The 21,750-nt window shown below is 48.9% G+C and overlaps 1 protein-coding gene across 1 annotated transcript in view; it reads right to left on the reverse strand.

Annotated features, from left to right (window-relative positions):
- Positions 1–20,690, reverse strand: part of NAT8L (N-acetyltransferase 8 like) — a 32,712-nt gene extending 12,022 nt beyond the window's left edge. The window contains exons 1-2 of the mRNA XM_066548718.1: positions 20,277–20,690; positions 18,894–19,058 (exon numbers count right to left, since the gene is read on the reverse strand). Of these exons, the coding sequence (XP_066404815.1) occupies positions 18,894–19,058; positions 20,277–20,610 (499 nt within the window). The 5' untranslated portion in view covers positions 20,611–20,690. The remainder of the gene's footprint in view (positions 1–18,893; positions 19,059–20,276) is intronic.
- Between the last annotated feature and the right edge of the window lie 1,060 nt (positions 20,691–21,750).

A 21,750-nucleotide genomic window follows, 5' to 3' on the forward strand; every position in this document is an offset into this window, starting at 1 on the left:
CTGTCACAGGTGATGTCCCTGGAGCATCATCCAGTGAAGGGACTGGCAGTTTCCATCACCACTGCTGGGAACCCACCAGGACAGCACCAGCTCCTCTGCATCCTTACAGCAGAGGCAGGAAAGCATCCTGCACAGGGCAAACCCCCCTCCTACATTTTTCCCCAGGCTGCTATGAAGGGGCAAAGGGAAGGAAAAAAAAATCCAAATACCAAAAAGCTCAAAATAATTTCTGCACTTGCCATAGGACAGAGCCTGCAATTGCCTGTGTTCTATGCTCCCTACACAAAGGCTTGCCTAAAGCGACAGGCTTGCTCATGCCCAGAGATCCAAAAGCTCCCTCCTGACTCCTCCCTGTGACCCCTGGGTGCAGCACAGCCTGGTGTGGCACCACCACACAGAAGCACCTGCACAGAGGAGGCACAACATGCTGTCACATCACGGAGCTTCGAGTACTTGCCCTTGCAGTCACTTGTTCAGCCTGCTGTGCCACCTTTTGGTGTGATCTTGGCCAGAGCAGCAGCTCTTTGTGCTAAGCAGGGGGGGCCCAAGCAGGGCAGTGCAGAGGGAATCAGGACCCAGTGCAGAGCTGTTTTTCCCAATTCACCAGTAACCTGTTATAAAGCCCCAAAGTTCAGTGTCTGGGCTCTCCTCCTGTCAGCACTATTTAGATACATCACTCTAAGAGACAAGCTGGACATGGCAGCAGGGGGACAGAGCCCTTAGCCCAAAGCTGGCTGTGCTGTGGCTGTGTATTGCTGATGTTGATTAAATTCCTGCTCTTTTACCCTGTCTGGGTCTTGAGGAAGGAGAAGAGGAATCACCCAGCACTCGAGGCAACACTCCCTCCTCCTTCCCCTTCATCCTTGGTGAAACACAGGGCAGAGCAGCCGAGTTACATCAGCATCAGGGGAGAAAGGAGGCTCTTCTGGGGACAGCTTGGCTGCTGGGATGTGAATGCTGCTGGCAGGGGGGCACAGACACAGCACATCAGCTGCCACCCAGCCAGACACAGGCAGCCTGGGTGCAGGGACCAACCAAGGACAGGCAGCAGCTGTCCCTGTCACTGACTACAACTGCTCAGTTAGCCAGGATGGGGAGGGATTTATCTCTGTGTTTATGAGGCATGCCATTATCCTATTATCCCTCCTTCCCTCCATCTTTCCCATGTGTTGAGTTTCTCTCCTTTCCACCTTTCTAGTTTCCCTTGGCTTCAGGCAGGGCTGCATAACAGCTCCCACAAGTTCTGCGAGTAACTCTACACTGGACTTCAGTTAAAAGGCTTTCCTAGAAGGGTCCTACAAAATAATGGCATTTTAGTGTAGTTTATGGCTATGAAAACTGAGTGAGATGCAAGAGATCCTGACTCCAACACTCCTGACGTCCATGAGCATCCCTCTGCACCAGACAAGGCCCAGGTGTGGGGGAACAAAATATATCAGGGACACAGGAATTATTCATGCATGAAATGAGAAATGCTATGGGACACCTTCCTCCCCATAAATAACCCCACATAATCTACCACTGCAGGACACATTGCTCTGTTATAAATAATTCCTGGCTGGAAGAGCACAGGGCAGTGCATCTATATGCCGAGGGTGGGTGACATCCCTTGATTCATGAAGATTCTGGGCAGCAGGCAATGAGATCACCTACAAAGTATGAAAAGAGATGGATGGTTTGGTTCTGAGCAACCACTTCATCTACTTCTCCATCTACCTCCTTTTCCATCCTTGCTAGGTTTCACCTGTGTTGTTACCAAGGGCTGCAGGTACTTGCAACAACCCCAAAGCTCAGCCAAAGCCTCTGGAGCTGCAAGCAGCAGGGAATCAGTGGGATGACAGTGACATCCAGCATTCAGTCTACAACACAGCCACAGGGCAGATCCATGGACATTTGCTACCAGAAACACTGTGACCCCAATCCAGCACAGCAGTGGGTCTCAAACTGCCCCAGGAGACAGGAGTGCAGAGTTGGCCTCTGAGCTGAGCATGGAATGAGAGATGGGTGATGGGTTTTGGACTGCAGGAACTGCTGCCCTAAGCACCAGTGCAAACCCCAAACCATGTCTGCATTCAGAGTGGTATGTGCTGTACCATGCCAGTGCTGGTAAACCTGGAGCAGCAGCACATGCTGCAAAGGTGATGGCCCCACTGCAGCTCTACCTGCACCTGGGGGTGGAAAGGGTGGTGGTGTTGCCATTTAGATTAACAGTCTGAAAACTTTTATCAGTGCCATCTCCATGCTTTCTGATGGAGCTGGTGCAGCCTCAAAAGCACCCAGCTACTCCAACACAGGTATTCCATTTTGGGGTGCCAAAGCCCCCAGAAAACCCCTAAGATACTAATGGCTAACTACAGCTTACTTTCACTCTCATATTTTGACAGGAAAAAAGAAAAACACATTCTGCAGCAAAGGGACTTCAGGAAGTGGCCAGGTTTGGTCCTAAACAGCATCTCCTGCTGTCACTGCTGGGGACATAACCCAGCAGGCATTTCTAATCTTCTTAAAACCTTTGCTTTAAGCCTCACCCTGTTCCTGTGAAGCACCTTTCCAAGAGCTCCTGCCCACGCACCTTACTCACGGCAAAGCTTTGGAGCGCCCAGCCCAGATCAATGCAAGCTGTTCATGGCCCTGCCCCATGTCAGCACTTCACTGGTTGATTTTGCAAACAGGCTTAAGTCCCCTGGGGCCCAGAGTGTCACCATGTGTGACAGCACCCGAGGGGGTGCTCAGCAAAGCCCCGGGAAGTGCTGGGCACAGCTCAGGAGCAGGCTTTTGATGAGACAGCCAGAAACCCAGGTGATGCCGCAGATGGGATAAAGACAGCCTGTCCAGCACATTTCAGGGGCTGCTATATTAAGAAGTGTAACAGCAGGACTTTAAAATCTTCTATCAGGCTCTTTTTGTTGGCCATGCTGCACCTTGAAAAGCAAAGACTGTAACGAAGCCAGTGTATAACAACTGCTCAAGCAAAAGCTGCAGAAGCAGTTGTGGGGGATTAGAAGCAGCCTGGTTATCTGGACAGATGTAGCCTGGCCCATGGCTCTGCTCTCTGCTGCTGAAAAGGATGACATGACACAGAGAAAGCACAGACAACACCACAGATGCAGCAACCAGGGTCTACCTGCTGCTGGGTCACCAGGGGGAAAGCAGGGATTGAGAAACGAGGCAGCATCTGTGCTTTTGGCATGTGAGCAATTGTTATCGATCAGCAAGGAATGAAACAGCTTAAAGGAGCAGATAGAGACTGGGATGTGTGAGTTTGGCTGGGCATTGTCCTCCAGGCTGGCTGGGTGATGAGTCCCAGTGCAATGGAGCTGGCTCAGCAGAACAGTCTGGTCTGCACAAATGGACAAAACCAGAAAAAAGCATTTAAACTTTTCAGGGTAGACGCTCCTTATGCATGAAAAATACACACTAAGCTGATCAACTGCAGAGTGAGGCCTTAAGTAAGCCTATATTCTAGAATTTAGACTGGGTTTTAGTTAGAAGTTTTAAGGACAAAAGAAATCAAGCTCTTCTGCCTGCTTTGCTAGCTTAGCTTGTGCCAGCTCTAAAAGACTGATGTGACAATTAGCTCCTTGTTAGTGAAATTGGTTTACAAGATCAAATGTGCTGCTGGTTGTGTTTTGAGCCAGCTCCTTAAAAGGACATTGTTAAGGCTTGGTCTCCATCTTCTACATCAATCTTTCACTACATGGCTTTATTGCTTTCAAAAGGTACTGAATTTGCCTTGCAGCAATTTTCACTCCCAAACATTGAACAAACTGGGAAATCTACAATTATTGGATGTTCTAAAATTCATTACTTGGTGGCTGACTTTTACTTTATATGCTTTACTGTAAAAAGGGACTGAGCAATAACTATTGAATGGCTTTCTTTAGCTTAGCAGTTGGCCAAGCCATAAATCAAACAGGGAAAATGGACAGAATCAATCTGATTTGTACCATCCATCACTACTTTTCTGGTCTAAACTTAGCCAAGACTCCCTTTATCCAACAGAAGTGCCTGTATCTACGTAGGCATTGCACCAAGTTCTTCACAGCAAAGGGAGAAACTAAGGTTCATTTACTTAAGGTTAAATAATTCTGAGCTGTACAAAGACTTCCAGGGGGTTTTATGCTGCTGTGAGGTCAACAACCTTTGAGATGAGTCACTTTTCAGGAGAGCCCCTCTTCTGCCAAAGACCACAGCTCAAGCCTACAGAGCTCACTGCAAACAACAGCTTTCAGTCAGGAGAAACTTAGGTAAGATGAATTGCAGCCAAGATGTAAGTTCAAACTTAGGATATGGCAGAATGATGCATCAGGACAGAATAACTCATCTGTGCATTCAACCTCTTTACATCAGAGTCAAAAACAAGGCTGAGAGGTGCCTCCCCTAAAAGGTAAAAAAGGGAGCAGCTAAGAATATTTACATATTTAAAAAGTGCAAACAAAAACCAAACAGAAAAACACACCCAGGAAAAGAAACCACAACAGGCCAAGTCAAGTAAAGGGTATATATTCATATATATACCCTATATATATTGGCATGTATTTAACCAAAACAAGCTGCACAGCATGTTTCAGTGCTTCTGAGCATGATGTTAGCCCCCTTGCCACATTCTTGCAGCCCTCAGGAGTCTCTAAATGAGGACTTTCCTACCACAGCAGCTGAGGAGTGACAATGACAAGGCAGTATTTGTGGTGCAGAAACAAATTTTCTGGACCTCTCTGGACCAGAAAAGTCTCAGATCCCAGGGTATCCCCTCTGCTTTCCTTTCCAGGACAAACTGGATCTGACAGACAGGGACTTGTACTTCACCAAAGCCTGCACAGCAAAGGGAAGTGACCAGGACTCTCTCCTAACACCCACAATAAATATGGCTCTGCTGCACTCAGAGCCTTTCCTTCTGCACACAACAGTGGTTCCACAAGAATCCTCCCTTGTTGCTGGCACAATGAATCAAACCTCCCTGACCTCTAGCTTTTCATAACCTATAGGAGTGAAACAGCAACCACAAGGAGTCATATTCTCTCTGAAACCACAGTGAAGAATTCATTACTCAATATTGAGGAAGACATCAGGAAAAAATAAGAGGTTTAGGGTGGAGATTTGGTAAAGAACTACAGGCTGAAGTCAGGTGGTAGATGGTTTGATCTCTTTAAGTCTATTGCAAGCAATAAATATTTCCTATTTCTAGTGTAACACCTTGAAATAGTGCTGCACACACAACATTTCCAGAGCACAGGCTTCCAACAAGGACACCAGTTATCAGCTGGGACCAACCCACCCTGTCACCAGCTGCCACACCCAGATGAGCCCCTAAAATCCATTACAATGGATTGGGAAGAGATCAAGAGGTGAGGAGTGAGCAGTGGCTCATTACCTCTGTCCTGCCCAGCTGCTCACCAAGGGCTCTCACTTGGGCATTTCTCACTGGACCAACCCTCTCTGACCTGCATGAGCCCCCCCAAACATCTGGGCAAACTTATTCCCCTAAGCTCTGGGGAAGGAGTATGTGGCTAAACAGGGAAACTGGGAAAGATAATCAAACTGGTAAGGAGAACAGGCTTGGACAACCAACCCCAGGCTTTCTGCCCTGTTCCCATCAAGGCAGCATGCATTCTGTGCAGAGATGCTCATCCTGTCATGGACAGTGATGCAAAAAAAGCAATTTCTATCTGCAGCATGCCATGAAACCAAGTCTTTCCCTCGGAATGGGGTCTGATGTACTTCTGACATCCGAGGCTAGAGGAAGTAACAGGACTAATGCTACAGTTTGTGGCAAATCCAACTCCTGACCCATATAAATAAATGAATAAATAACAACAAATCTCTCTGGAAGCAAACATTGAGTATTCTTGATGTGCTTTTAGCAGCATCACACTTCTAACACTGGAGGACTTCCTGGAGCAATGACCCTCTCCCTGCAGGACACCAACCAGCTCATCCCACTTGGGAAGAGCAGGGAAGGAGGCCCTTTCCCCACCACACCCTAAGGTGTTCCCTAGTCCTGCTGGGGCTGGATTGACCCACTGAGAGCTGCAGGCACCTCCTGGTTATCTGCACTTCCCACATCTTCAACCCAGCCCTCAACCAGGTGGGTGGTGACTTCCATGACCAGGCAGAGCCAGCAGACAGGGGTACCACTGCTTTCTCATCCCATTGTGTTTGCAAAGCCTGCTTTTGGGAGATGCTGAGCCCTCCTGAGATGGTGTCTGAGGGTACTCAGCCCTTCTGAAGCAACTGGCACAGCCAGGACTGCCAGGGGCACTACTGCAATGAGAGCTCTCCTTGAAAATAAACACAGCAGGAGAAGGCAACCCACCATCCTTCAGGTACCACCTCGCCATGGCCATCCCACCACAGCTCCCACTGTAAATGAGCACCTTTCTGGCCGGCAGCCCTCTTACTTCTCCAGCCTCACTGTGAATGTGTAACCCCTGGGGGCTGCAATATTTATCCCTAACTCAGCCAAACAAAGCCCTGGGGTGAGTTGCTCCAGTGTATTGTGTGTACACACATTCACCTGTGTATGCCAAGGCAAAGGGCTCCCCACTCCCACTCTGCTGCTGGAGCCTCTCACAGCAAGGAGGGCAAACACTGCCTCAGGATTTCACCTCCTTCTGCCACAAGTCAGAGAATCCTACCATGATTTGGGTTGGAAGGGACCTTAAAAATCATCTGGCTCCAATCCCCTGCCATAGGAAGGAATATCTTTCAATAGAGCAGACCCCAGAAAGACCTCGCAAGCAGCTGGAGCCTTCATCACCACACACTGCTTCAACCCTTAACTCAGCAAACCAGTGGCAATGCCCCATGTGAGGCAATGCCTGCCATGGTGCAGAAAAAAGCACACACCTGGATGGCCACTCTTGTGAAAGCCAACATTTTTCTACATCCCTCTCCCAGCACATCAAAGCCAATGTGCCTTGGGTACAGCTCCACTAGCCCAGACTCAAACCAGCACATTTATTGAACGTGGCAGCACAAGAAAATTCCAGATCCATAAATACACAAACATCTGTCAGGCTGGGCACAGACAATGGATGTGCTGTGGATGATGCATTAACAGAAAATGAAAATTACATGTGGAACTCTCTACATCTCTAAAACTAAAAAAGAAAAAAAACCCCAACCTTTGCCATGCATTCAGGCCAAGAAAGTCCCTACAAAAGCCTAATCCATATCTCCTGTGATAAGCACCTATCAGCTTGTTATACCCCATATTCATGTGAACCCCAGCCTCCAGACCAGTCACAAGAGCTGGGGATTTGAAAGACATCTGTGAAGTGAATTACTGGAGTGAGTAACAGGCCATGTCTCACTCCATCAGGAAGACACGTGGCAAATGAAGGGCAGGCTGCTCAGGGCTAGTGAAAGCAGACACCTTCAGGCTGCTCAGGGCTGGTGAAAGCAGACACCTCCGTGCCTGCCCCCTCACACTGAGGCTCATTCACAAAGGACCTGGGGAAAGGGGATCAGCTTACAAATAAAAACTGAATACAAACTGCACTACAGCAACCAGAGCCACAGGAGATGCAAATCCACACAAGACTGGGTAGAACTGCAGTGTTTTGAGGATCTGTTGGATTGTCCCATCTACAAAGACAACACTAAACCTCCACACACAATACCAGGACAGGGCAGGATGAATATATCCAAGGGCAGGTTCACAACTACAACTCCTTTTTCCAGTGCACCAGTATTCCCTAAAGCATCATAAATTCATCTTGCAGGCAGCTGATAGCACATACAGCAAAGCCAAGGTTTACCACCATTTATGTCACAGATCCCCTGTAACTCTCCAAAGAGCACTTGGACCTGTACTGCCCCTAAGTATATGCTAAACTCCCAGCAAGAGACAAGGGATTTAAGCCCATGATTAAGCTAAAGCAAATGCTCCACTGAATCTTTAAGCCAAACTGTCCCAAGAGTTCAGTCTCAGTCAATGTGGGGGGTTATGTGAAGATTTTTTTTTTAGAATTTCATTGAAATCCTCTTTAGCTATTTGAGTTATCCATGAAAAATATTCCCACTTCTTGAGAATCCTTGCAGATGCTTTGATGTTCCTCAGACTACTGATGGCTCAAAAAAAGCCCCGTAAAACCTGACGATGGCTTATTCCCAGACAAAAATCACTGTTCAAGAGGCACAGCTTGATGTTATTCTCTCAACACTGACAGCTTCTGAAACCCCACCAGACATAAATTTTCAGAGACATTAAGTGAATCTAAATGACTTTACAAGCAGCAAAAGCTTGAAAAGGTGTTTTACAAATACCCATTTTAAACAGATTGGATTAAAAAAAACCACCCTCTCATTAGCATCCCTATTGTACAGTAACTTTTTCACTACTTGCTTTCTCTCTTTTTTAACAAATCCCACAATAACAATGTAATTCCACCAAGGAAGACTTCATCAGGATGCTCAGTGCTGCTCAGCAGCCAGGTATCTGCTGTGCTTTCATTGCTCTGCCTCTCACTAACCATCATCTGAATTAGCACTTGGAAATGGCAGGTGCTCCAAACCAGGCTGTTTTCAAAAGCTTCTCTTTTCAGTTCTACTATTTAACATTATTTTAAATTGGAAGACTACAGATTTAGGTCTTCCCTGGATTCCCACCAGAAGTGTTACACAGTGTTTCTGATGCTGTTCTCTAGATCCAGGGAGGATGAACAGATTTGGCACCTCCAAAAAAAGAACAAAAAACCCTGGTCTCAGAAAATGAAGTGGTTGGATTTGGGATTTTTTTTCTTGAACGCTCTGAATGCAATAAGGATTTTATATATCTTGTTAAAATGGGAAGGATTAGGTTTGTAAGAAAAGTTATAGAGGAAAAGATCAATGGATACATCTGGAAGTGATGTGGGTCAGATGCTCTGAGGAAGGTGTAAGAAATCTTGCTGGCAGTTCATTTGCCTTTAGGTAAAATGTTCTCCCCCCACCAGTGACATGTGGGTTTGTGCACTGTTTGCAGCTTAGCAGACATAATATCCTCGTGCTGCTGACTTCTATTCATTTTCTCATCTTTGTTATTCTCACTCTTCTACCAAAAGATACTTGCAAGTATTTACTTGCACTCACCACACATCTGGACAAACTAAGAAGAGAAAAAAGTACATGTATAATAAAATTAGATAAAGGCACATAAATTGAAAAGTTTGGTGGAAGGAAGGGGAAAATCAGAGATACAGAGGGATCCTGCGTAGGGGACCACCACCCACAGGAAATGCCAGAAGTGATGACTAAAGCAAGAAGTAGATCAGACCAAAAATCACTGGAGAATTCAACACAGGGATGGATAAGAGAGGTGAACAGAACTCAAAGGAATGCAAGTATTGCAGTTAGACCCAAGACTGGAAATGTGGGATACAGAACTACTGTGCTAGGAGATGGAAGAGGGGTAAAAAATGGGAAGAAAAAATAACTCAAGGAATCACTAATGATATCTGATACCTGTTAAAGTGAGCATTGAATGCAAGGTGCACATGACCAGACAGCTGGTCCAGCACCCCCATTTCAATTAGCAGCACTAGCACAGAGCCCAAGAGTTGCAACTGTAAAAAGCAAACAAACTTGCAGTGCTGATGCTGGCTTCCAAGTCAGGACTCAAGCACACTGGCAAGGGAGAGTGGGAGCAGCTTGTATAGCAATTACTGGTGATTGAGGGTAAATCTAGGCAAGCAGCTTACTTAAAAATCCAGTTTTTGTCAATGCAAACCAATTCACACATTCGTCCTGAATCACCAAAGGTGGACAATGAAAGGCAGAGGAAAGCCAGGCTGCCACAAGTCCTGCACAGAGCTCATCCCCCAGCACTGATGGCCAGGACACAGGCACACAGCTCAGTGCTCCAAGGATCACAGGGGATGGATGCCCCAGCAGCCAGGACTTCAGAGATGGACCCCTCAACAGCACTTCTTCAACTACTGCACCCGTATAAAATACCTCAATATGTAATTCAAACAGGGCCTGGGATGCCTGAAATGCCAGCACTGACTCAGTATAGATTTAACAGTGCCATGCAAAGCAGGACCTGCCTGAGGGGTAACAAACACTTTACCATGCCATGGCTCTATCATGATCAGCATTTCCTAGGTATGCACTTGGGTCTGACCTGTGCTTCTTAAGGAAAGCTCTAACAGCCAACCAACCTGGGCTGAAAAAAGCATTACACCCTCCCACTAAACACAGATCCTTGCTTCATCACAGTGAAAAAACACAGAGGGAGTAATAAATCAGCTTGCTTTGGACCAAAACTATCCTTCCTTTTACTTTCCAGTTCCTGAAATGAAAAATCATTTTCTCACAAAACCTGTTTTTCAGTTTTGCCACTTGGATAAGCCCTAGAAACAACATATGAATTTTAAGTGACAAATATGACTTGCTAGTTACAATTTCAAGCAGGACACACTGTGGTGGGACTAATACCTTGCATTATTCCATTAGCATTTACACTGTTGCAAATCCCACTTTAAATAACAATATCTCATGTAGCCACTTAAAAATTGTGTAATACACAACTGTAATACATGCTTCCCATTACCAATTTTGAAACGTCTCCTTTCACTCCCAGAATCACATTTTAAAGCAGAGGCCCAGCCTGGCACTAAGCCCTGGGAATCACAGGTGTACATTTTAGAACTATCCTGTAAGAAATAGAATTTTTTCCTTTTGAAAGAAACACTCTTCAAACAGTTATAGAAGACAATGAATGATACTGTACTGTGCTGTCATAAATTGTTAATTGATTGCTGGGGTCCAATGGGTCAATAGATGACTTTAAAGAATGGCTCAAAGCCATCTGTAACAGATACCACAGCTTGTACCTGGCTCTGACCAGACCACTATGAACTAATTTTTGATGCATCCTTAATAAAGGACATGAGGCTTCTTGGTGATTGCATGTGCCCCCCTTGCCAAAACACAAAAACAAAAAAAGAAGGAAAAAAAACCAAACAAAAACAAAAAAATCCCCTCAAACCCCCCCTTAAACTCTATTATTTCGTTACAAGAAATAAATTTGTCAATAGAAACTAGGTAAGACATGCTGCTATCTTTGGATATTCTTTAAGACTCCTTTCATTAGCCACCTGTCAGGATAACAAAACGATGCCTCAGCTTTCTACAGAACGGAAAAAAAAAGAAAAGAGAAAAAGAAAATCTAAAAATACACTTTGAAGCTCTCTGTTTTGCTGATGCAGAAAGTAACAACAAAGGCTCATACATCCCTCAGCTCATCACAGAACCAGATACCAGCAAAACATTCCAGGTCTCTTTTTGCTGTAGCCTGGAAGGGAGCAGCACCAAGTATGTGATTATTTGTAACAGATCCCCAGCAGTGCATTGCCAAAATAAAGCCATGCACTCTGCAATGCACCAGCAAACAACTCTGTGAGCTCCCAGAGTCCCTGAGGGGCTCACAGCCACCCCAACAGTCATTCCCATCCTGAGAAATTAAATATAACCAGCCTGAATCAAGATCTAAACCTACAGAAGGAATTTCAGAAATCTACTCTGAAATTCAGGGAGATTTTGAATGCTTCGCCTTCTTGAATAATCAGGGCATGCATTTAGACTTTTACATAAAACCAGTTTTTTTTCAATAGATTTAGAGGTCTTCAGGTAGAGAGCAATCCCCCATGGCAATTTCTAAAGTATTAACACCACTGGTGGTGCACATTGAGAAGCAACATGACCACACTAGGGTAATCCTAGGAGGCTGAATATAATAAATAAATACAACAATGTGAGAATAAGGTGTTTCAGTTCATGTCCCTACATCCAAAATTCAGTGTCAAGAGGGGCTCAAAGCTTTGTACCTGTAAAACTCCTGCCACTAGTCAGATATCCAACACAGAGCCTAAATTTAGGCTATTATGAAATCTTAAACTGAAACACTTTTGGGCAATTGTTTTAAATCTTGGTCATTCCTAAGAAAGCAAGAGGAAAAAAGAGATGCCAAAACCCCTTTATAAGAGTAATAAATTTGCATTTAAACTTGTGAACAAAATTCTGGAGTCAGAACCTGTTTAGGTTTATTCACTAAGACAGTCCTGAAAAATTGCATACAACCATGCCAGAAAACATTTAATACTGGAGAAAACATTAAAAAAATTACTCAAAGCTAGGGAAAAAACCCAGAACACCTGATGTCCTTGACTCCATCACGTTCCTAAATCCTAATGTGGTGTGTTTGCTGGTCTTGAGAAGTTAACTGTGCCTAAAAAACTACTGATGTTCAATTTACACAACTGGTTACCTCTTGTACTGAAGATTAATGACCAGCACTGGCATGTGCTGAGGATCTTCAACACCTGCAGGCTGAGCTCAGGTTCAGCAGCATCACATCCACCCAGTCACGGCTACAACTCAAACACTGAGTGATGGTCATGTCCATGAGGGACTGGCTACTTTTAGACAGAATGCATTACTCTGCAAAATTTACTATAAAATCTATTTTCATCTAATTTTGACATGGGACTGTGCCAAACTTGTGGATCTAAAGGGAGAGCTGTTTTTATGTCACGGGTACGCACATTGAGTAATGGGTTTGCTGCAAATGTTCCTGCTCCTGTGATAAATAAATAGGGAGGGGGGGAGGCTGCAGCTGCTTGCCCATAAACATGTTTACTCCACTGGCTGTGGATGACACAGCCCTGAATCCACAGACTGCTCCCTTCATCAGGCAACTCCAGTTTTCCTGTGTGGGCCCTTCACCAAGAGCATTGCACTTCTACTCTGTACTACCTGAGCCCCCAGAAGTGGGGGGAAAAAAAAAAGAAATATTTTGTGAGGTAGAAAGACCTTGCAGGCCCTCCAGTGGGTTGAGCAGAGCCGGCCCACGTGGCTCAGCACTGCAAGGGACCCAAGCTGTGTCAGGTCCCAATCTACCCCAGCTGTTATCAGCAGGACTGCAGCACTGGGGTTCTGCATGGGGCTTGCTGCTGGGCCAGGACAGCCCTTGGCCAGCTCTGGGAATTCAGGTGCAGGGGGCAGGGCTGGTGCCAGCAGCTCTTTGCCTTGCTCACTGTGCCCATGCCCCACACCTGCAGGACAGGGCTGCCTCCAGATGGAAAAGCCAAGGCTCCAGCACAGCAAAGTGAGGCAGCCATGAGTGATGGAGTGCCAGTGTGAGAGGAGGTGGGTTTTGGGAGGCAATCCCACTCTAAAGACATTTTACATTACTCAAATAAAACCAAAATATTTCAGCCCATTACAAATGCTGGACAAAGCACATCCCTAACACCTGGAAACATGAGTTGTTTTTATCTTGCTTCCCAAAAAACTCTGCACTGGAGATGAGAGATGCCAAACCACGCAGTTTCATGCTGCTAGGTTGTAGAAACCCAAAATCAACAGTAAAAATTGCTGAACTGAAGAATCCCTGACTGTCCCACTTGCAGGAGGTCAGCTTTGCAAATACTTTGAAAATACTCTCCCACTATAAAGTGTATTAAAAGTCTGTAATCCTAATCTTCTAGGATCTCTCTGCTATGGAGGTCACATCCCTGGAAGCACTCTCCTGGAATTGCAGAGAGATGCCAGCAGTGATATGCTCACAGGACAGACTTTCCTCTGCTGAGGAGACCTAACCTCAGTTCCCAGCAGTGATAGGAAGCAGAGCTGGGAAACACCCAGGAGGAGATAAGGACACAGCCTCTCCTGTGGGTTTCCCAGCCCCACACAGAACTCCTCACCACCCTACCCCACTGTGGGAAGGGCAAGCATGAAAACCCCAACACAGGACAGGCAGCTGAGGGCTTTGGCAGATACACGAGGTCAGGGCACTGCATGAGCCAGCAAGAAATGTTGCAGATAGGGATGCTTCAGATTCCAGCTGCCCCTTGGGCACCAGGAGTGGGGTAGGGCTCTCCAAAAACACATTCCTCCACTGGGAAGCAGCAGCCCCGAGCCCTCTCTGGCTCAGGTAACTGAGCAGTTTCATTGCAAAGCAAGAGCTGCTCTATTCTTCCCAAACAATGTTATCATTCGGCAGCTTTACTCCTGCTTATCTAGCAGCTTGAGCATTATCCAGAATGTGGAAGAACTGGGCTCTGTGGCTGCCTCTCTGCCCGGGGGCTCAGTGGGGAGAAATCCCCTCCCCACCCCCTCTGCCTGTGTCTTTGGAAGGGTTTAGGCATGGCAGAGCACCCACAGCTCCAGGGCTGAGGATCTCCTCCCAAGGTAGACCCTATATTTTCCCAGCACCCCAAAAGTCACTGGTGCTCACCTCTGAGCCTCCTTAAGGCTCAGCACTTATGGAGCAGAGGGAGCAGGAGCCACAGGACTCACAAGCAGCTGTTCACCTTGCAAACCTCGTGCTAGAGGGAAAAAACCCACTGCCAAACGGCCTGATGCAAGACACAAATATTCACTTGTTACCCAGACAGACACCTCACTGCAGGTGAGGGAAACCTCAAAAGGTGGAGGCAGCAAACAGGACCTCACCTGCTCACAACCCAGCTCTGGACCCACCTCAGCTGGTGTCCTTCTGGCAGAAGGGCATGATCCCAGAACCTCTGCCAAGAAGGGCAGGACATGGCCCCTTTGGGCTCAGCTGAGGAATGTGCCACCCAAGAGCAGCAGAAACCAAACCCTAAAGAGCCACCCCCCTGCAGTTCCTCTGCCTCAGGGCCCTGTGCCCCAGGGGGGTCAGGATGTCCCTGCAGGCTCCTCCCGTGCACTGTCACACACAGGGGACAAAGGGCAGCAGGACAGGAAGGCTCTGCTCACCCTGGATGGAGGCAGGAGAGCAAAGCACCCAGAGGTGCCTGGCTGCCCACGAAGCGGGAGCTGGAGCTGTGAGGCTGCCACAGCCCTCAGCGTGGGTGGCTGCTGGGACCCAGCACCTGCAGCAGCACTGCAGCTTCAGCTGCTGCATCACCAGGGCCCCCAACACCCCCCAGGTGCTGCAGCCTCAGCTCCCCAGGGTGCCCATCTGTGCTGTCTGTCTGTCCACCCTCCCCTGCAGCACTGGGCACTGCGATGCAGCCACCAAGCTGTCACCAGCTCCCAGAACCCGGACACAGGCCAGCTGCCACCACCACCAGGTCTTTGCAGGACCAGGTCAGGTATGCACACACCTCAGCAAACCCTGCCAGGACAGCCAGCAGGAGCTCTTTGAACAACCACAGAGACAGGGAAATTCATAAATTCATCAGCCAAAGCTCCAGTTCCAGTTTCACTTTGGAGAGCAGCAGTTTTGCATGGGACACAAGGAGTCTTGGTTTCCATAAGCTCTCCAGCTGAGACCTCAGCCTCACAAGAATCTCTCTAACACACCAACCACTGCAAAAAAACATACAAGACAACCAACTGGGACAGAAACTTGAAGAGACACTGTAAAATTGATTAGTCATCAAAATCATCAGACCATAAAAGAAGCTCCCAGCTGTGCTCATCTTTTTTTTGTGTGGATAAATGCAAGAGGCAGGGCTCTATTTAAAATTAATTCCTTTTTTCTGGTTGGTTTTGGTTGGGTTTTTTTCTGTTTACTAGAGCTTGTTACTCTGGTTGACAATTAAGCCCATTATCCAATTCCTTTCTTTTTCACCATTCCACTAGTCTTTTTTCATAGCCTTTGAAGAAGGAAAAAAAAAAAAGAAAGGTGAATTCCAGTAAGTGCTATTTTAAAATGAAAAATATGAGTTTACAAAGAGCTCAAGAAGGTGTTTGAACCATTCAACCTTCTGTTTTAAGACCCCAGCATGCACAACACAAACAACTCCTTTCACATTGAAAGCAATTTCAAGTCACACTGCTGTGTACAAGCTCCAAGTTAAGCACTGGCCCAAATGTTCTGCCAGACCCTTGGCATAAGTGTAGGAGGGCAATAGAAAACAAAGATTTGAATTTTGGCTAGTGTACTTCTGCAAAATCACTGTCAGCACATATTTTTCAGTTCATACAAAATCCAGCAGAAGAAAATTCAAACAATAACTAACTTGGAGGTGAGAGGTTCAAAAAACTGCAGAAGAAAAGCCCTAATATGGTGCAACTCATGGAATTGTTCAACACTAATCATTAACCTGGGTGCTCACGGTATCCCACTGCAAACCTGGTGCTTTTGGCTTGGTTATAAAACTGACCCACATGTTCTGTGGATGCTTTCACAATACCACCAAGAATCATCCTTTTTAATAGTTAAAATATCCCCTCACTGTAGATGCTTGCCTCACCAGAAGCTGTTTGCTGTAGATACTCGCTACAACAGTACCCCAGCTCTAGGCACCACGTAGAGCTGGCTGCAGACAACAGGTTTTTGTGCCTGGGTATCTTGGATTCCAAGAGCAAAAACCTCAGCAAAATCTCAACCAACATCTTTATCCAAGATCTTAAAACCATGTCCCAGTTCTACCTTTGCATTCATCACCCTGAGAAAGAGGAATTCATAACCCCGCCACAAAAACCTCCCTTTCTCTTTTTTCCGTACTGAGAAAAAAAAAAGATATTGAAGGAGGAAAACATGGATTCTCTAAAGAAGGAGCAGCAAGCTGCCTGGTCATACTCCCAGGCCAAGCTGCAGTTATATCAAGTTGGGTTTAACTTGTCTGGCCAAGCTCTGGCCATCTCCAACCTCTCTGGGACCCTGTCCCCACACCCCATTACTCTTCTCTTAACACCTCACTGAGAAAGCTCTCACAAATATTTCAGCTGCCACAATACAACGAGCCCTTCTCATTCCCACTGCAATAATTTCTGCCTGGGTGCTAATTTGTAAACTAGGCAAATAAAAGACAAACTTGGGGCTTGAATTTGTTTTATTGCCATTGTTGTGTCCTTTGGGTGGGACGGGCAATGCCAGCGGGACACATTGCTGCTTTCCTCTGGATGTTCAGCCAGCCAGCCTTCAACGTGCACAAAACTCTGGCATTTTCTAGGATGACTGTGTTTATACTGCTGTCCTACAGGAAAAAAATCCACCAACTGCATTTTTGGAGGAAACAGGAGCAAACCACTGGATTAATACCTTGTGGCCAGCGACACCAAATAGCACCACATAGATTTAGGGCACACAGTGGTGGTTCCAATGCACAGACACCCTTCTCCAGACCCCAAAGCCTCCCTGGTCCCTTTATCCAACACCACTATCATCAAGAACCTTTAACAAGCACCAACAATCCCATAAATCTGCTTTTTATGGCATGGCAGAATCCTAATTACATGATTAAATTCTGTCAAAAATTAAAGCCCACACATTTGCTCTAAAATTGCAATTAGCTCTTTCAGGTACCAAATAAAAGCAATGCTAACATTTCAAAGACATGTTGGCAACACAGCTGAACTAAATTACATTACTGACCCTAAACAAATTGAGGGCATTACTTTGAGTCTCTTTCCTTTATTTTCTGTGTCTGCAAGTGTTATAAACACAGGCACTGTGATCCCTCTTAGTTGTGACCACACGAGCCCTGAGCATTAACAAGCTAAACAGCTCACCTATTAACTCCATATCACACATTCTTATTCCACTGGAATCTTCTGCTCTTTTCTCCAGCATAATACTTTGCTAGGCCTCATTACAGAGGTGCAGAAATGTTTTGCTATGAACCCTTTTATTTCTGTGACACCACCTTTAATGAAGATTGAGTTTTTAAATACACATCACTTAATTTTTACAAAAACAAGCTCTGTAAATGAAACACACTCTGTGTGTAAGATGGCACATAAGATATGCACTATGTATAGATATATCTGTATAAGATAAGCACTATGATGGGAAGAGACAGCTAAATTAAGCTAGTTAACGATTTTCATAAGAGGAGCAACATTTTAGCAAAATGTAACATTGCATATTAGAAGTGAGGGAAGGCTTGTGACTATTACACTTCCTAGCAGTTCTCTAGAAGTGCCCAGGGAGAAGTTTGTCACACCTGGGGAACAGGAATGATACAGCAAATGATACAGCAAAAATATGGTCATGTGGAAAAACAACACAGCAGGTACCCAAGAAGAGAGCAGGAACCCCAAGAAGATGGAGCTCAGGTGGGATACCATCCTTGCCTTGCTTTTCCAGCTCACCACTAGCACTCTGTGACCACCAAGAGCAAACCTCAAACCCCAACTGACTGCCCAGGCATCCCCCTGCTCTTGTCCTAAATATGGATTTGTGCCTACAGAAAGGGAAAAAGTGCCTGAGAGGTTCTAAAGATCCCTTTTTTTTTAATGACCTAAGTTATCTTTTACAGCTTAACAAGGTAATATTATGATTGGATGCTGTATTTTTAATTATATGCATATATGGAACAAAGGGATGAACCCAGATCAGGGCAAGCTTATGTGGCAGCAGCCCTTTACATACCTGATCCAAGCCTCTTCCAAAACACCTGCATTAAGGAATGTTCTTGAATGACATGGGAAAATGGGCTCAATAGCTAAAATGGGCTCATCTGAGCATTTGGGCTAAAAGGCCTTTCATCTCCCTCTCCTCCTACAGTCAGAGCTAATACCAAATGCATGGAGCAAAAAAACCACCGAGCTGAGGATGTAAGGGCTGGGGTGGGCCCAGGCTGCAGGGAATAACCTGCATCCTCCAGAATAACATCCTCCAGCCTCAGTGTCCCCAGGCACCTCAGCCCAGCCCTCGGGGTGGCCGTGGGACCCAGCATGCTGCACAGTGCTCCAGAGGTGGACAGAGCCTGCCTGGGATGACTAGGCACTTGGGGGAGGGGGAGTAATGAAAAAAAAAAAAATTAAAGAAACCAAAATCAGCAAAAAAAAAACCCCAAACCAAACCAAAGCCAGAGATGGCTTTGTGCCTGGTGTGGCTAAAGAGCTGCATTCTGGCGACTTTTGAGCTTGCTCAGTGCTGCTGACAGGAGGAAAAGGCGCCAGCAGCAGGGAGCAGCCATGTTCCCCAGCAGGCTGGGGGAGGAAGGCTCCCTCGGGGAATTCGTACTCACCTGGCGGTTTCATGTAATATTGCTCAATATCGGACATGTCCGTGTGCAGCGCACAATCGAGATAGTGCAGGATAACTTTTCTACTGAAGTAGTACCTCATGCCCATCAGAAAGATGGGCAAACAGCAGGTCAGCAGGAAGGACTTGGTCACAACAAAGCACATTACTATGGAGATAAGGAAGAGAAATAAACGACACCTGTCAGAAAAGAGAATTTAGTGTTGATTTCGGAATACAAACTCATTATAAAAATAAATCAATAAAACAAGCACAGTCAAAATTTACATTTGCAGTACACACACAGTTCACGCTCTCGAGATTATCGTGTTAAGGGACGGCGTATCGCGACGAAACAACCCGGAGAAGTTTATGAGGTCCTGAGGGAGCCGGTGGGGAGGATGCCGCCGCGCCAGAGCCCACCGAGCCCCTCCGGAGCGGGGCCGTGGGGACCCCGAGAGCCCCGCACGCCCCCGGCCCCCTTTGCTGTCCCCGGCGAGGCCGGAACGCGGCCGGGTGGAGGAGCCGCGCTGCGGGCACCGCTCCGCAGCCATGTGTTCGCCACTGCGGCAGTGCTATTTCCATCAACACCGACTCCCCGGGCAGCCACCCTGCCCCTTCCCATCCTGGGGGGCTTCTGCGAGTGTCTCTGAGCCGGCGGCTCTCTCGGCACGGCCCAGAGCCACCGGCTGCGTTCCCCCAGCTCCTCGACGCCTGCCGGGGGTCCCCCTCAGCGTGGGATCCCGTCCGCCCCGGTGTCTGGGACACGGGGTGCGACCAGCCTGCAGCCGCCGGGGGCAGGAGACCACCCCAAAGCCCTCTCGGGGCGGGGGGCGCGCGTTATTAATTATTGGCACGGCTAGGGGACACCTTGCAAGCGCTATTTTTAACTCAGGGAGGTGAGGTGACCCCGCGGCTCGGTGCGGCTGCAGGGGTACCCCCTCCCCACGCCGGGGGGGAATGGGGGCCGCTCACCGGCGGGCCCGGCTGTCTCCAGGCAACGCCGGCACGCCGTGCCCCCCTCGCCGGGCTGCGCGGGGGCGGCCGGAGCGCGGTGCGCTCCGCTCCCCTCCGCGCACCCCCGAGCCCTGCAACAACCACAATGACTGATCTGCCCTCACCCCCGCCGCGACCTCCCATTCACGGCTGCCCGCCCTTCCACCCGCGAGGGTCGCGCATCCCCGGCGGCGCCAGGCTTCCCCTCCCAGCCCGCCTGGCCCCGCCGCAGCGCTGCGGCTCTGCGGCCGCCCCGCACGATGCTGCGGCGCTCCCTGGCCGCACCGCGCCCGCGGGTCCCGCCGCCTCCCGCCTCTCCGACCATTTTGTGAAGACCCACAGCGGCGAATAAACCCGGCGCCCCCCTCCCCAAAAGGGAGCGGATACTCACCCGCCAGCAGCCCGTAGAGCAGCTGAGTGAGGGGCTGCTGCTTCAGCCCCCTGAACGCTGTGTTGGGGATTCGCTCCATGATCCCCTCGTAAAAGATGCGGCGCACCACCTCCTGTTCAGAGGGGTGGAATTCGCGGATATAGACATTGTCGCGCCTGGGGTCTTCTTTTGGTGGGGTGAGGGGAGGTGGGGGTGAGGGAGGGGAGCCCGCCAAAGAGGGCCACATCTGGGAGGAGGAAACAATGATCGTGTCTTTTTTGGATCCCGGGATTGATTCATGATCTTCCGCCACAATTTTGGTCTCACAAACCATCTTGGGAGACAGACAATGCATGCAAACCGGCCGCGGGGAGGGGGCGAGGAGAAAAACGGGAGGGGAGGTGTCAGAAAATTAACAAAAAAATAAGATTAAAAAAAAAAAAAAAGGAAAAAGGGGAGGGGGAAGGAGCGGGGCGCGGAGCCGGCACGGAGACCCGCGGGCAGCGGGGCGCAGAGCAGCGCGGCCGGGCGGGACGAGAGGAAGGAGCCCCGCTGCATTTTGGAGAGGCATTTATAGGGCGGGGGGGCCGCGGGTCCCCGGGGTCCTAGAGCCCCCCGCATTGGCTGCGCGGGGTCGCCATGTGATCGGGGGGGCGGGACACCTCCCCCTTGCCCCCCCCCCCCCATCCCTGCACCGCCCCTTGCAAATTACTACGGCGCGGGGTTGCGCGGTGAGACGGGGGCCGTGCATCCCTGCCCGCATGCATCGGTGCACGAGAAGAGGGTTATTAATTTATTTTTTATGTGTCTGTTTGTCTGCTGCGAACGCACTGTGCACTCAGCAGATTTCTGGAGTAGTCCCTGCGGGTGCGCGGAGCTGCGCAGGGCGCTGCGGGAGCGCGGAGCCGCGGGGAGGGAGGGTCGGCCGGCAGGGCTCCGCACCGCGTCCCGGCGGGGCTCCGCACCGCGTCCCCGCGGGCTGCGGCGCGGCTGCTCCGCCGTGAGCCCTTCCCCGCGGCGGCGCGTCTGTGCGCGGCCCCGGCGCGGAGCGCGGCCCCGGCGCGGAGCGCGCCCCCGCTCCGCCATCCCGCCCGGAACGCTCTGCGGGGGCGGAACGGCCCGGGGGGTGCAGCCGCGCGGCCCTGGCTCGTCCCAAACCCAAGTAAATCCCCGTCTCCATCCCTCAGCGCCCCCCGGTCAGTAACTTTTCCTGCCGTGCCCACGCCACTGCGCGGTGCGGAGAGCGCTGCCGGCCCAGCCGCCTCCGCGCCCCTCCGCGGGGCGGTGAGAAGAGATGGAGGGGGAGGGGGATGCGCAGGGAGGAGGACGGGCTCCTCCTCTTCGCAGGACCCGAAAAGCTTCGGCCTCTCCCGGTTGGAACCGGCCGGCATCTGCCCGAGGCATGCGCCGTGTGCGGCCGGTGCAGGGACGGGGTGGGCGGGGGATGCTGGGCGGGGAGGCGGGAGGCCCCGGACCCCCCCGGTCCCGTGAGGTG

The sequence above is a fragment of the Molothrus aeneus genome, chromosome 4, assembly GCF_037042795.1.
Source record: "Molothrus aeneus isolate 106 chromosome 4, BPBGC_Maene_1.0, whole genome shotgun sequence".
In the NCBI taxonomy this organism is placed as follows: Eukaryota; Metazoa; Chordata; class Aves; order Passeriformes; family Icteridae; genus Molothrus; species Molothrus aeneus.